Source organism: Jaculus jaculus, chromosome 17 (assembly GCF_020740685.1).
Source record: "Jaculus jaculus isolate mJacJac1 chromosome 17, mJacJac1.mat.Y.cur, whole genome shotgun sequence".
NCBI classification, from domain to species: Eukaryota; Metazoa; Chordata; class Mammalia; order Rodentia; family Dipodidae; genus Jaculus; species Jaculus jaculus.
The window spans coordinates 11,432,204-11,447,823 of NC_059118.1; the positions used below are offsets into that span (position 1 = coordinate 11,432,204).

General features: G+C 47.7%; 1 protein-coding gene across 1 annotated transcript in view; it reads right to left on the minus strand.

The window, feature by feature from the left end:
• The window catches only part of Cmtm6 (CKLF like MARVEL transmembrane domain containing 6), a 30,785-nt gene extending 15,757 nt beyond the window's left edge, over positions 1–15,028 (minus strand). The window contains exon 1 of the mRNA XM_045136905.1: positions 14,882–15,028. Within this exon, the coding sequence (XP_044992840.1) occupies positions 14,882–15,019 (138 nt within the window). The 5' untranslated portion in view covers positions 15,020–15,028. The remainder of the gene's footprint in view (positions 1–14,881) is intronic.
• Positions 15,029–15,620: the final 592 nt, after the last annotated feature.

The window sequence follows — 15,620 nt, forward strand, 5'->3', positions numbered from 1 at the left end:
CAAAGGAAGGGTAGGACTCCTTACAACGTGCTCCTCCAGACACAAAATGGCCTGGATACCCATGACCTCACAGTGCCCGACACTACCTACACAAGACCATCATAAGAGGAGGGAAAAGACCACGACATCAAAATAAGAGAGAGACTTATTGAGATGGGGAGGAGATATCATGGAAAATGGAATTTCAAAGGGGGGAGGGAGGGTATTACCATGGGATAATTTTTATAATCATGGAAAATGTTTTTAAAAATTGAGAAAAATAAGGAGGGTCTAATGGGAGGGGGTAGATCACAGATGAGCCTAAATAATGGTACCAAACTGCCTGTATTTACTGAAAAGAAAACTAATAAATTAAATTAAAAAAAAAAAAAAAAAAAAAAAAATTGAGAAAAAATAAAAGAAGATTAAAAAAAAGAAACGAGCAGATAAGCAATGGAGGGAAGACCCCCAACATTCTCCACATCACACCAGCTCTGCACGTGCCAAGAACACAAGCCAGAGAGGAGAGAACATGATGCACCTTCCCGAGCAGCCCCAACAACGCGCCCCCCACCAATGACCACATGCGCTGTGGAAGCCAACATGACTCGGGTAGAGTTCAGGGGAAGGAAAAGGCAGCACTGAGAAACACGATCTGTGAGCTCGTGTGGAAGCACCAGCCACACCCACGTCTCCTCACCAGCCAGGGGCAGGAGCCTGGGCGCTCAGGGTCTCAGGCTTGCGCTTTAGGCCTGAGCTCCACTGTGGACAGAGGGCTGCACCAGGGCAGAACCTGGCACAGACTCGGCTGGGAAGCCGAAGCAGGAAGATGGCGGCAGGCGTGGCAGTGCCGGAGAAGGGGCACTGCCCACAGAGCTGCCCCAGTCCTGGTCGTAGAGGTGAGAAGAGAAAGGTAGGATGTAATGGAACGCACACACCCCGAACATGGGGTCTTCACTAAGCCCACAGCACGCTTATTCACCAGTCTTCAGAAGGGAGTCTTTCAGGCTGCAGCCAATGGAGTCACTCACTGTGTTGTGTGCACGTTAATATCTTCACCACTTGTGGACCCTCACCGCCACTCTGATGCCACGTAAACAGGAGTGTGGCCTTGCACACCTGCCAGAGTCGAGCCTTTCCACAGCCAGACTTTCAGGTGCCTTACCTAACTCGACAGCTGCGGAATCCCTTAGTAACTTGTCCTTCAGTCTTTCCAAAGCATTCAATAGGCTTTTTGTTGTTGTGTTTCGAGGTAGGGTCTCACTCGAGCTCAGGGTGGCCTCAAACTCTCAGCAATCCTCCTACATCTGCCTCCCGAGTGCTGGGGTAAAAGGCGTGCACCACCACACCTGGCCCTCAATATGCCTTTTGTTTGCTGGTTATTGTTTTTGGAGACACGGTCTCATAGTTCGTGGCCCAGGCTGGCCTACGCTCATGGCAATCCTCCAGCCTCGGCCTCCCAAGCACTGGCACTATGGATGGAAGCTACTGTGCTGGTTTGAACGTAAATGTCCCCCACAGCCTCAAGTGTCCGTGACTGAGCTTCCTACTTAGTCCCCAGCAAGAGCAACATTTGATAGGTGGAACCTTGCTGGAGGTGTGTTTCTGGGGCCAACCTTGGGGTTGATGAGTCTCACATACTGTGCGTTCAGAGCCAACGCTCTTGCTGTTGTGTGTCTGTCTCTCTCTGCTGTGGACGTGTGATGTGGTGAGCCAGCGTCCTCCACCACAATGAAGCTTCCCCTGGAAGCTGGAAGCCTGCAGTAAGTCCTTTCCTCCCATAAGCTGCTTTTAACCAACTGCCCAAGCCACCATGTCCACTTTAATACAGCTTTTTCTTTTCTAAATATAGGGGAGGAGGGAGGCAGGGGAGGAGGGCACCTGGGCCTATTGCCACTACAGTCGCACTCCAGATGGGGCTGAAGAGACGGCTCAGTGGTTAAGGCACTTGCCTGTGAAGCCTAAGGAACCATGTTTGACTCTCCATATCCTACATAAGCCAGACGCACAAAGGCAAGGCAAGTGCATGGTCCACCACTAGGTGGCACAGGCATCTGGAGTTCCACTGCAGTGGCTGAGGTCCTGACAGTGGAGGAGCTGGTGGAGGTGCAGTTTGGAGGCAATGGAGATGTGGGTCAGGCACGCAGGAGAGGTATGGGAGCTCCTGTCACGTTGCTGGGACAAAGCACCCAACCGAAAAGGGCTAATGAGAAGGTTTGTTTGTTTTGGTTTTTCAAGGTTGGGTCTCACTCCAGCTGACCTGGAATTAACTATGTAGTCTCAGAGTGGCCTCAAACTCACGGCAATCCCTCTACCTCTGCCTCCCGAGTGCTGGCATTAAAGGTGTGCGTCACCACGCCCGGCCTGAAGAGTTTATTTTGGCTTACAGTCTTGAGGGGAAGCTTCGTGATGGCGGGGGAGCAGGACAGTGAGCAAAGGCCGGACACCACCTCTGCCTCTGCAGGTGGAAAACAGCGTCAGCAAAGCGAGCTCGCTAGTGCTGGCAAACTGGGAGCGAATGAACCTCAAGGTCGGCCCCAGTGACAGCCTCCTCCAGCAAGGCTCTGCCTCCCAAACTGCCATCCGCTGGTGACCGACCATCAAAACATGAGTTTAGGGGGACATCTGACTCAAACCACCACAGCACCAAAGAAGTGGGAAGCACCCCGAATGAAGACAGCTGGCCTGCGCTCTGAGGAACGCCGACTTTTAAGTCTGCAAGGAGAGGACACCTGAGCACCGCTGGGAGCCGAGAACAAGTCTCTCCACGAGAACCGCGCGCCTCGTGCTGCCTGGAGGCAGAACGAGCAGCTACACGACCCAGCGACACCAGCAAGGACGGTGCAGCCAGGCAGAGCAGCCCGGCGACAGCTCTTTAGACCGGAGGTGAGGGAACAGGTACGGCCAAGAAGGGCCGAGCAGAGAGCACTGGCATGTTTCAATGCTCTGGAAGAGACCCACGCGCAGGTGGGGCCAAAGCCAGCAGGGAAGCAGCGAGCAGGGAGGAGTCAGGCTCAGCTCTCCCGTGACCTCCAGAAACTGGGAGGAAGACAGTAGAGCGCAGCTCACTTGGCAGTCTGCACACACTGTGAAAGCCGGGGAGTTTCCTTCTGAGGGCGGAAACCATTCAAACCGCCAAAATGACCGACCCAAGTCAAAGGCCAAAGAGCAATGTCACGGGGAGGCCAGGAGGGGCAAGCGACCCATGCACGCTACCCGGTCACCCAGCGCTCGAGGTGCAGTCCAGAGCCGCATCAACACCTCACCCGCCGTTTTCAGAAGCCGAGCGCGCAGCACGAGCTTCTTCAACAGCTTGGCACAGAGCTGCTTTATGACCAGCAGTGGCACCCTTGGGCATTTACTGAAGATAAATGAAAGTTTACATTGAGCAAGAATTACTGCATGTGCTTGGTGGTGCACGCCTTTAATCCCAGCACTTGGAAGGCAGAGGTAGGAGGATCACCAAGAGTTCAAGGCCACCCTGAGACTCCATAGTGAATCCCTGGTGAGCCTGGGCTAGAGTGAGACCCTACCTTGAAAAACCAGGGGAAAGAAAAAAAAAAAAAAAAAAGAACACTGCATGGATATACATGGCAATTTTCCTCATAATAGCCCTAAACTACAAACAATAAACTGGTATATCTGTACCATGGAAAGGGACAAGCTTGTGTACAAAATGCCTTCCATCAATCTCCCAAGAACTACACAAAGTAGAAAAATACATTCCCAGTCAGACGTGGTGCCACACGCCTTTAATCCCAGTACTCAGGAGGCTGAGTTTGGAGGATTGCCACCCTGAGACTACACAGTGAATTCCAGGTCGGAATGGGCTAGAGTAAGACCCTAACTCAAAAGGAAAAAAAAAAAAAGCGGCAAGAGGGATTAGGGGTTTAAAGATAGCCTTGGCTAATAATGAGTTCAAGGCCTGCCTGGACTATGAGAGACTCTGTCCCATAATAAAAGTCATATAAGGCCAGGCATGGTGGCACAAGCCTTTAATCCCAGCACTCAGGAGGCAGAGGTAGGAGGATTGCTGTGAGTTCAAGGCCACCCCGAGACTCCATAGTGAATTCCAAGTCAGCCTCGAAAAACCAAAAATAAATAAATAAATAAATAAAAATTCATATAAGGGCTAGAGAAATGGCTCAGCAGTTAAGACACTTGCCTAAACAGCCTATGGATCCAGGTTCTATTTCCCAGGACCCACATAAACCAGATGCACAAAGTGGCCCAAGGGTCTGAAGTTCATTTGCAATGGCTAAAGACACTAACAAACCCATCCTCTCCCTTTCTCTCAATCTCCCTCTCTCTGTGACAAATAATAATAAAAATTTTAACAAAAAAGAATTTAGGGGTGGAGAGATGACATAGAGATTAAGAACACTTAACCTTAGCTTAACCATGAGGGCCTCTTAGGCAGAACTCGTGTAAAAAACTGAACAAAAGAGCCAGGTGTGGTTGGGCTGGAGAGATGGCTTAGCGGTTAAGTGCTTGCCTGTGAAGCCTAAGTACTCCGGTTCGAGGCTTGATTCCCCAGGACCCACGTTAGCCAGATGCACAAGGGGGCACACGTGTCTGGAGTTCGTTTGCAGTGGCTGGAAGCCCTGGCACGCCCATTCTCTCTGTCTCTCTCCATCTATCTCTCTCTGTGTCACTCTCAAATAAATAAAGATGAAAAAAAAATTAAAAAAATAAATAAATAAAAGAGCCAGGTGTGGCAGTGCACGTCTTTAATCCCAGCACTTTTAGGAGGCAGAGGTAGGAGGACTGCCATGAATTTGAGGCCAGCCTGAGACTACATAGTAAATTCCTGGTCAGCCTGAGCTAAAGCAAGACCCTATCTCGAAAAAAAAGAAGAAAAAAAAAAAAAAAGAAAAGAAAAAGTCATTAGAAGGCTAGAGAGGTGGCTTAGCGGTAAAGGTGCTTGCCAGTGAAGCCAAAGAACCCAGGTTCGATTCCCCAGGACCCATGTAAGCCAGATGCACAGGGTGGTGCGTGAATCTGGAGTTCGTTTGCAGTGGCTAAAGGCCCTGGCACATCCATTCTCTCACCCTCTTTTTCCTCTCAAATAAAATCAATATTAAAACTTTAAAAAAAGATTTTAAAAGCCAGATGTCATGGTGCATGCCTTTAATCCCAGCATTTGGGAGGCAGAGGGATCACTGTTAGGTCAAGGCCACCCTGAGAGGACATAGTGAATTCCAGGTCAGCTTGGGCTAGAGCGAAACCTTACCTTGAAAAAAAAAATTTTTTTTTCAGGGCTGAGGAAATGGCTTAATGGTTAAGACTTTTGTCTGCCAAGCCTAAGGACCCCAGTTCAATTCCCCAGGACCCATGTAAACCAGATGCACAAGGGGGCACATGCGTCTGGTGTTCGTTTGCAGTGGCTAGAGACCCTGGTGTGTCCATTCTCTCTTTCTCTGTATCTGCCTCTTCCTCTCTCTCTCTCTGTCAAATAAATAAATAAATAAATTTTTTAAAAAAAGATTTTACACCTGGGCTAGAGTGAAACCCTACCTGGGGGGGGGAGATTTTGCAAAAGCACAAACACACACACACACACCCTCCCCAACCTGAGTTCCAGTAAGATAAACAGGTATTAAATAGTCCCACACATCCCAACTTCCCTCAGACAGATGCTAGATAAGGCATTCCCCACCATTACATCACAAGATACCAAGTGACTCACCAAAACAAATCCCACAAGACATAAAGCAAAAGTATTACTTAACCTCCTTGATAACTACAGTATACTAAAATACTAAAGGCCTAATATCTCCCTGGCTCTGTTCTTATTTCTGTGTTAAATTTGAATCCAAGTTTAAAAGTTAAGATAGGGGCTGGGAATGTCCCTTTTACTTGCCTACCATGCATAAAGCCCTATTTCCCAGGTCCTTACAAAAAGAAAAAAAAAATCCAGCCTCAAAAGGTTACATACAAAGCCCAGTGTGGTGGCACACACCTTTAATCCCAGCACTTGAGAGGCAGAGATAGGAGGACTGCCTTGAGTTCGAGGCCACCCAGAGACTACATAGTAAATTCCAGGCCAGCCTGGGCTAGAGCAAGACCCTATACCTTGAAGAAAGCAAAAGTACATAAATAAATAAAAAAGGTTACAACTTGGCACAACTACACACACCTATAAACCCAAACTTAGAAGAGGATCAGGAGTTCAGAGACAGCCTTGGCTACATAGAGGGTTCAAGGCCAGCTTGAGCTTCATGAGACCCTATCTACCTCACAAAGGCTGGGAGGGTTGGGAAGATCCCTTCATAAGTGTGAAGACCTGATCTTGGACCCCCTGCACCCACACAAATGGTGGGTGGGTGTAGTGACCCCCATTCAGGACGTAGAGACGAGGGCTTCCCGAGGCAAGCTGGGTAGCTAGACTAGCCAGAGCAGCGAGCTTAGGTTCCAGCGAGCGACTGTCTCAGTCAATATGGTGGGGAGTGATCACTGAAGACCCCAGCGTCAGCCCCCGGCCTGCACATGCATATAGACCACACACAAACACCAACAAGAAAAAGGAAGGAGAGAGCAATGGCGGGGAGGAACAGTGCAGAAAGAAAAAAGGAAAAAAAAAAGTTCAGTTTAGGAGAAATCTGTAAAACAGACCTAGGTTTAGAAAACCCAACTGACTTTTGAGAAGATACCAAAAACTGAGGTATGGGTGGAGCTGCCCTTGAAACTTTCTTGTTAAGAGACTGCCGGAGCGCTCTGAAGGCTGCATGACCGTGTCATCTCATCGGTGACACAGACTGCTTGCCTGGGCTCAAGAAGGGCACAACTGCCGTCTCAAATCACAAGTCCTGCTCCAGCTGTACGAGCAGTCACCCTTACTGACCCCCAGCCTCAGGGCGCCATTAGGAGGCAGGCTCTACCTGGCCACCCTGAAGGAATCAAAGGAGTCAATATTACTAGTTGCAATCCCACTGTTAAAAAATATTTCTTTGTTTAGTCATTTATTTGTGGCAGGGATGTGCACGCCACAGCACACGTGTGGCATTCAGAGGTCGACTTGAGGGGTCTGTGTTCCACCTTCTTTGAAATGGGCAGGGTCTCTTGCTGATGCAAACGAACGCTGAACTGCACAAGAACCCAGTTAAGACTATCTGGCCAGCAGGCCTCAGATTTTCTTGGTTCCACAGGCATGTTTGGTGCCATTCTGCATCCAGCTTTAAGTGAGTGCTGGGGAACGGAACTCAGGCCAACAGGCTTTGCAAGCAATCGCCTTTAACCACCAAGCCACCTCCCCAGCCCCCCATCCTGTTTTAAAGGCCAACAATGCAGCACCACATGCCGTCACCAGTATGACTCTGTCCTTCCTTACCCATCAGAGCCACCACCCTTCCTTTTGTAATCAACCTCTGCACTGTGTCTCATTAGTGCAGCCAACAGCAATGTAGATGTATACGAGCATGTTATGTTGGAGTAGACAGATGACTACATAAGAAACACTAAAGAAACTGTGTGTGTGTGTGTGCGCGCATGTTCCTAGTCCAAGTTCGCAGAGGCGAGAGGTCAAGGATAGGAGGTGTCTTTCTCAGTCACGCTCCACCTTATTCTTTGAGACAAGGTCTTGCACTGAACCTAGAGCTCACAAATTGGGCTAGACAAGGTGGACAACAATCCCTAGAGATCCACCTGTCTCACCCCCCAGGGCAGGATTCCAGGTGTGCACCACCATGCCCAGCACTTTACAAGGCACTGGGGATTTGAACTCGGGTCCTCATAGCTGCACAGCCAGCACTTTACCCACTAAGCCTTAAGACCATGTTTTCCTTCTTATTTAAAAAACAGAGCCGAAAAGCCGGGTGTGGTGGCGCACACCCTTACTCCCAGCACTCAGGAGGCAGAGGTAGGAGGATCTCTGTGAGTTCGAGGCCACCCTGAGACTCCATAGTGAATTCCAGGTCAGCCTGAGCTAGAGTGAGACCCTACCTCAAAAAACAGAAGAAAAAAAAAAGCGTGGATTTATTTAAAAAAAGAGAGGGAATGGCTACTTGCCACTGCAAATAAACTCCAGACACATGCGCCACTTTGTGTATCTAGAGAATTTGCAGGCAAGTGCCTTTAACTAGTGACCTATCTCCTCAGCTCCCCGGAACAGTGTTTTCTGGCATGCAACTGGGCAGCCACCATATGTAAACTGAAGAGATGTCCAGTGTAGCCGCTGAAGGATGGCTGGCAATGCAAGACTCAGACTGCACAGGACAGGACCTCCCGGTGGGAAATGAGAAGGCAAAGCGCAGAGTGAAGGAAGTGGGTGTGGCTGGCGATGCTAAGCAGAAGACTGGGTGTGGAGGGAAGGAGTTGGGCAGCTCAAGAGAAGGCGGGAAGTGAGCAGTTAGCTTAGGATAAGCAAGTTGGATGTGGTTTGAAAAAAATCAGAAAAACTCCAAAAGCAAGTAAACATACTCTACATTATTTACCAAATACTAACATCTGGGTAGGACTCAGAGTTAAGAGGGGTGGGGTGAATGGCTTTTGGCACTTTCATCATATTTTGGGGCTTTTTAAAATAAACAGATAATTTTTGTATTAAAAAGGAACTAATCCCAGTACTGGGAAGGCAGAGGTAGGAGGATTGCTGTAAGTGGGAGGCCAGCCTGGGTCTACAGAGTGAGCTCCCAGCCAGCTTGGGGAAGAGTGAGACCCTGCCTCGGAAAACATAAATTTAATTTGATTTAAACAGAAGAAATAAAAAGTGTGGCAGCTAAGGAAGGAAGAATTGAGAAATGGTCAGTCACCAGCACTGAACACAAAAGTGGCCAAGGGCAGGAAGTCACCGACAGAGTGAGAAGCTAATATGGAACTCTCCCACCCAGCATGGCAGGGAAAACTTCAACATGGGGGCTGGGGGAGGAGAGAGGGCTCAGCCTGTAAATGCACTTGTTGCAAAGCCTACTGGTACGGGTTCAATTCCCCAGTTACCCATGTAAAACCAGATGCGCAGCAGCAAAAGACCAAACCACTGCACAAATACACGCACTGTGCACATGCACAAATAAGTAAAAATTAAAACACCAAGGCCAGGCGTGGTGGCGCACGCCTTTAATCCCAGCACTGGGGAGGCAGAGGTAGGAGGATCGGCGAGAGTTCGAGGCCACCCTGAGACTACATAGTGAATTCCAGGTCAGCCTGGGCTAGAGCAAGACCCTACCTCAAAAAAAAAAAAAAAATCAAAAAACCAAAAAGAGTCAAAGCTAGGTAAATCTACACATACCTATAATCCCAGCATTTGGGATTATGAGTTCAAGGTCAATCTGGGCTACAAGAGACCCCATTTTCATAATAACAACACCAAGGGGCAATAACAGGAGTAATGAAAGGACTATCGCCTTAAGAATCTGCTTCAGAGCCGGTTGTTTCTTGGTCCTTACAAACATCATTTATCATTTAGTAAACTGAACTCACTGGTGAATCCCAAAACAAACTGACTGAAAAGTGAGTACAATTCCAGCACTGTTCATCCAGACATCAGGACATAAAACTGGTCCTTCATTCACAGTGTGTGTAGCTTGCTACAGACAAAAAATAACACATATTTAGGTCACTGCACCAGTTATCAGCAAGTAATTAGGTTGCCAAGTACCAACACTCCCCTTAAAACAAAAACAACTCCCTCAAATAAAATGAGATTAAAAACTCACCAAATAAAATATGAGTATGGTGACAGCTCCAGATTTGTAAGAGAAAAACATAAAATGGAATAAACATGTCTTTATGGTTTTTAATTGTATTAAAACAAGATACAGGGCTGAAGAGATAGTTTAACAGTTAAGGCATTTGCCTGCAAAGCTAAAGGACCCAGGTTCAATTCCCCAGGACCCACATAAGCCAGATGCACAAGGGGGCACATGCATCTGGAGTTGGTCTGCAGCAGCTACAAGCCTCAGCATGCCCTTTCTCCTTCTCTCTCAATAAAAAACTTAAATTAAAAAAATATAAATGGCTTAGCAGTTAAGGCACTTGCCTTCATAGACAAAGGATCCAAGTTCAATTCCTCAGGACCCGCATAAGCCAGATGCACAGGTAGCACATGTGTCTGGAGTTCATTTGCAGTAGCTAGAGGCCCTGGTGTGCCCATTCTATCTGCCTCTTTCTCTCAAATAAATAAATATTTTATTTTAAAAAAGAAAAAAATGAATAGGCTGGGCATGGTGGCACACGCCTTTAATCCCAGCACTTGGGAGGCAGAGGTAGGAGCATCGCCATGAATTCGAGGCCACCCTGAGACTACGTAGTGAATTCCAGGTCCACTTGGGCTACAGTGAGATTCTACCTCAAAAACAAACAAACAAACAAAAAACTAAATAGGGCTGGAGGGATGCCTTATCAGTTAAGGCATTTGCCTGCAAAGCCAAAGGAACCAAGTTCAATTCCCCAAGACCCACGTAAGCCAGATGCACAAGGTGGCACATGTGTATGGAGTTCCCTTGCAGTGGCTGGAGGCCCTTGCTTGCTTGCAAGGCCTGATGACACCACTTCAATTCCCAGTACCATGTAAAGCCAGATGCATAAAGTGGTACATGCATCTGGAGTTCATTTGCAGTGGCAGGACACCCTAATTATGTCTATTCTCTCTCAAATAAATTTTTAAAAAATTTTAAAGTTTAAAAGATATTAAAATTCCAGAGCTGAGGGTATAGCCTAGTGGTTAAACGTGCTTACTTGCAAAACCTGATGGCCTGGGTTCAATTCTCCAGTACCCATATGAAGCCAGATGCATACATGGTCCAAGAGGCCCTGGTGTGCCCGTCCTCTCTCTCGCTCTCAAATAAATAAACTTAAAAACATATTAAAGATTCAGTGACTCCTTCCATTCATTTCTAACCACATTTCTTCTCTGCTGCGGAAGGGTGGCAGTGAGGGATGCTTGTTTTTTTGTTCGTTTGTTTTTAGAGGTAGGGTCTCACTCTAGCCCAGGCTGACCTGGAATTCACTATGTAGTCTCAGGGTGGCCTGGAACTCACGGTGATCCTCCTACCTCTGCCTCCTGAGTGCTGGCATTAAAGGTGTGTGCCACCACGCCCCACCTGGGATATTTAGTTTTTTGAATAAGCCTCAGACAATATTCAGGTCAGATTTGAATGACAAACTCAACTACCAAACTCCGAGATGGACAAGTTTCACTTTGACTTCTAACCTGCTCCTCCAGGTGTGCAGGGTCCTTTCCGTGCCTCTGTTATCCAGCTTGTAACAACACCCCAGTGCAGCCTTGGAGACAGGAAGAACCCCACGGGTGGAAAGAACCTCGGCCATCATACAATGGCACTTCTGATCCAAGAATTCCCCAGGAGCTGTCTTACTATCTCAGAACAGACTTCCTTTCTCTTTTTACAGTCCTTGAAAATGAACATCTGTCAGGAATTAATAGGTCCAGAATAAGGAGCCCAAACACATAAATGTGCAAGGTACTGACTACTATCTCACAGGGCTTGAGGGGGTATTGTTAAAATGTTCTAACCCCTCTTCTGATTATAGGTTTCTTCATGTAGATGTTTCCTGATTGGAGCTCAGACGTTCTATTTAGATTTTCAAAAAATAAAATAAAATAATAAAATAAATAAATCAACTAGAGCAGGGTGTGGTGGTGCACACCTTTAATCCCAGCACTCGGGAGGCAGAGGTAGGAGGATCGCTGTGAGTTCGAGGCCACCCTGAGACTTCAGAGTGAATTCTAGGTCAGCCTGGGCTAGAGTAGAACCCTACCTCGAAAAACCAAAAAAAAAAAAAAAAAAAAAAAAATTAAATTAATCAAAAAGTAAAACCAACTAAAGACAGAGTTTAAGTTACAGTGAAGAAATCTTGCCTACTGCCCCAGGCAGGGTGGAGTTTTCGGTTTTTATTTGCATGTGCCAGTGTGTGTGCCAGAGTCTCTTGTTGCTGCAAACACCTGTCCCACTTTACAGGAAGACTGGGAAGCTGGACCTGGACCAGCAGGCTCTGAAAACAAGTGCCTTGGACCCCTCAGCCACTTCCTCTCCAGCCCCTGGATGAGTTTTATCAGACTTCATCTCAAACTTCCTTGGGACTTTCTAGGTAACTACAGTATATTGCTATTGAGAATAGTTAAGACATTATTAACACAACAGAAACAAAAAGGCAATCACCAAAATTTTAAAAGCAAAAAATTTCAATTCTATTATTAAACCCAAGCCTAGTAACTTATACTTATGATCTCAAGGCTGAGTGACAAAGGAAGATGACCATGTGTTTAAGTCCAGCCTGGGATATAGTGAGACTCTACCCCTCCCCCTCCAAAAAAACATATATACACACACTCATCTCCATAATTTATAAAGCTCCTCATAGACAAATCAATAACTATGAGAAGATCTAGTTGTTTTTGTTCTTTCCTCATTTTTCCAGAATAATGGGAACCAACAGGAATAGTCTAACAACTTTCTCAAAGTAAACTCACCTCTGTATTCCAAGCAAAAAGCAAACCAGCAAAACTTCAGGTTGCTTCTATTCTGAAGATAAGGAATCATGGTTTACTGAAGTCTAATAAAGTAATGAGAACTATTTTTTGGTTTGTTTTATTTTTCAAGGTAGGTTCTTACTCCAGTCTAATGTGGAATTCACTATGTAGTCTCAGGCTGGCCTGGAACTCACAGCAATCCTACCTCTGCCTCCCCAAGTACTGGGATTAAAGGCGTGTACAACCATACCTGGCAGTAATGAGGACTATTATTTTAGCTCTTCCATTTTTGATTAGAAAGGAAAACTAAAAGCAACTGAAAATGAGGTTTAGTGGGCAGCAAACGATTCCTCTGAGCATCAAGAATGCTTCCACATAAGGGCTGGAGAGGTGGCTTAGTGGTTAAGGCATTTGCCAGTGAAGCCTGAAGACCCAGGTTCAATTCTCCAGAACCCACATAAGCCATTCACACATGATGGCACATGTGTCTGGAGTTCATTTGCAGTAACTAGAGGCCCTGGAGTACCCATTCTGTCTGTCTGTCCTTCTCTCTCATAAATAAACTGAAATTAAAAAATTATGTGTGTGTGTGTGTGTGTGTGTGTGTGTGTATGTATGTATGTATGTGTGTGTATGTGTGTGTGTGTGTATATATATATATATATATATATATATATATATAAATTTTTTTTTTTTTTGGTTTTTTGAGGTAGGGTCTCACAATAGTCCAGGCTGACCTGGAATTCACTATGTAGTCGCAGGGTGGCCTTAAACTCACAGCAATCCTCCTACCTCTGCCTCCCAAGGTCTGGGATTAAAGGCCATACCTAGCAATAAATAAAATATTTTTAAAAAATTTTTGCTTCCACATCAATACTAATCCTTTCTAGTCTAGAAGGTTCTGTTATTCATGTAGAAACATTGATGTTTTGCTGCCGAGAATCAGAACTGGTATTTAAAAATCATGTGATGACTAAGAAGAAAAAGCCCATCTAAGGGGGAGATGATTCAGTAGTTAAAGGAACTTGCTTGCAAAGCCTGCCTGCCCGAGGTCCAATACCCAAGGACCCATGTGAAGCCAGATGCACAAAGTGGCAAATGCATCTGGAGTTTGTCTGCAGCGGCAAGATGCCCTGGTGCACTCATACACACACTCAGTCCTCCTCACAAAATATTAGGGAAAAAAAAAAAAGATCTGGGCCAGATGTGGTGACACACACCTTTAATCCCAGCACTGGGGAGGCAGAGGTAGGAGGATTGGTCTGAGTTTGAGGCCTGCCTGAGACTACATAGTGAATTCCAGGTCAGCCTGGGCTAAAGAGAGACCTAACAAAAATAAAAAAAAAAAAAAAAAGAAAAATCGGGATAGTAAGAAGTGAAGGAAATGCCACCCATGCCGGCTAAGAACCTAAAAGCGCCCAACGTGGAACTATGCTGGACAGACAGGAACGAACAAGACCTTCTCTTGGGCGCCACAGACCATTAATGCCCTTTAATCACTTGTCTCCAAATGAGGTCCTAATGATGCCCATGTTGACAGCAGCGCCAGCTTTCTGACCGCTGCTTTTTCTCTTCGATCAAAGTAGGTCATCTGAGTTCCAAGAACTTAAGTTCTGGTTATGAGCCTTGCAAGAATTTCAGATCTTCCCGAGGAAACCAGTGAGCTTTTTATTAATTTATTTACTTATTTTACCCTGGGTATCATCATTGAGGGGGGAACAGGAGAAGAAATGCACCCCCCCCCCAAAAAAAAAAAAAACCACCAAGAACATAAACCAGAAACATTGGAGGCATTCTGGAATGTCCTCACGTGACCCCTCCGACAGAAAAAACGATACTTAGCGGTGGCTGAGACGATACCGGAGGAGCCCAGTGAATTAATTCTACTTTAAATCTCAAAGATGCTTTGACAACCCCCCCCCCACCGCCCCGGCCCCGATCCGCCAGTAAGCTCACGGTACTGAACTGCGGACAATAAACTCCGATTCGACCGGGAGAGACGCGCACGCAGAGCGCCCACCGGGCACGCCGGAGCCCGTGCAAGTGTGTCCCGACCGGTTCCAGTGCAACAAATAAGTGGCACCAGGAAAACCGCAGGAAAAAAGCCGGAGACGGTAAACAGAAAACATGACGTCGTCGAAACTAGCAAGTGGGGCTTTTTTTTTTGGTGGGGGGGGGAGGGAGGGAGTGGGCGAGGACAGTGGGGTGCATCCGCGGCGAGATGGGGAGAGAGGAAGGTGACGGCTGGCTCGGGCGTCCTTTCCGGGTGCGGGTCGCCGCGGGGCCGGTGCAAAGGGACCTGGGGGCCGAGGGGGCGGCCAGGGACCGGGAGCACGACGCCCCCGGTGGAGAAGGGAAGGAAGGAGCTGGAGGTGTGCAAAGAGCGGCTTCCGGGGTGCTCGGGGTCCGGTCCTCAGCATCGGCCTTCCCCCCCCTCAAGACCAGCCCAGCCCAGCGCCGGGCGCGCGGACTCACCAGCTGCGAGCCCTTGAGGACGCGCCGAGGCCACGCGAGCCGGCCCGGGAAGCAGCAGGCGGCCAGGCCCCTCCGCGCGCCCCTGCCCGGGCCCGGGGCCTCCTCCGTGGTGGGGCTGTACACGGCTCCGTTCTCCATCGCCCCGCCGCCGCCGCCGCTCTCCGGCCCGCTCCGCCCAGCCGCAAAAAGTCCCCGAAGCGCCGCGGGGGGGCGTCACTTCCTGGGCCCCGCCCCCGCTTCCGGCACTCCCGCCACGCCCCCTCCGCCCTCGCCACGCCCCCTCCCGATTGGACACACCCCCTTGTGGCTCAAGCTCCTGTGTGGTGAAACACTTGAAGTTCCTTCTGGCTGGTAGTCCAGTAAATTGAGTGCTTTTCTTGGAGCTGATTTGATTTCATTATGGCTTTTTTTTTTTTTTTTTTTTTTGGTTTTTGGAGGTAGGGTCTCACTCTAGCCCTGGCTGACCTGGAATTCACTATGGACTCTCAGGGTGGCCTTGAACTCACAGTGATCCTCCTACCTCTACCTCCTCAGTGCCACCACGCCCAGCTTGATTATGGCTTTTTATTTTGTTTTGTTTTGTTTTTTAATTTTTTTTGTTTATTTTTATTTATTTATTTGAGAGCGACAGCCAGAGAGAGAGAAAGGCAGAGACAAAGAGAGAGAATGGGCGCACCAGGGCCTCCAACCGCTGCAAATGAACTCCAGATGCGTGCACCCCTTGTGCATCTGGCTAATG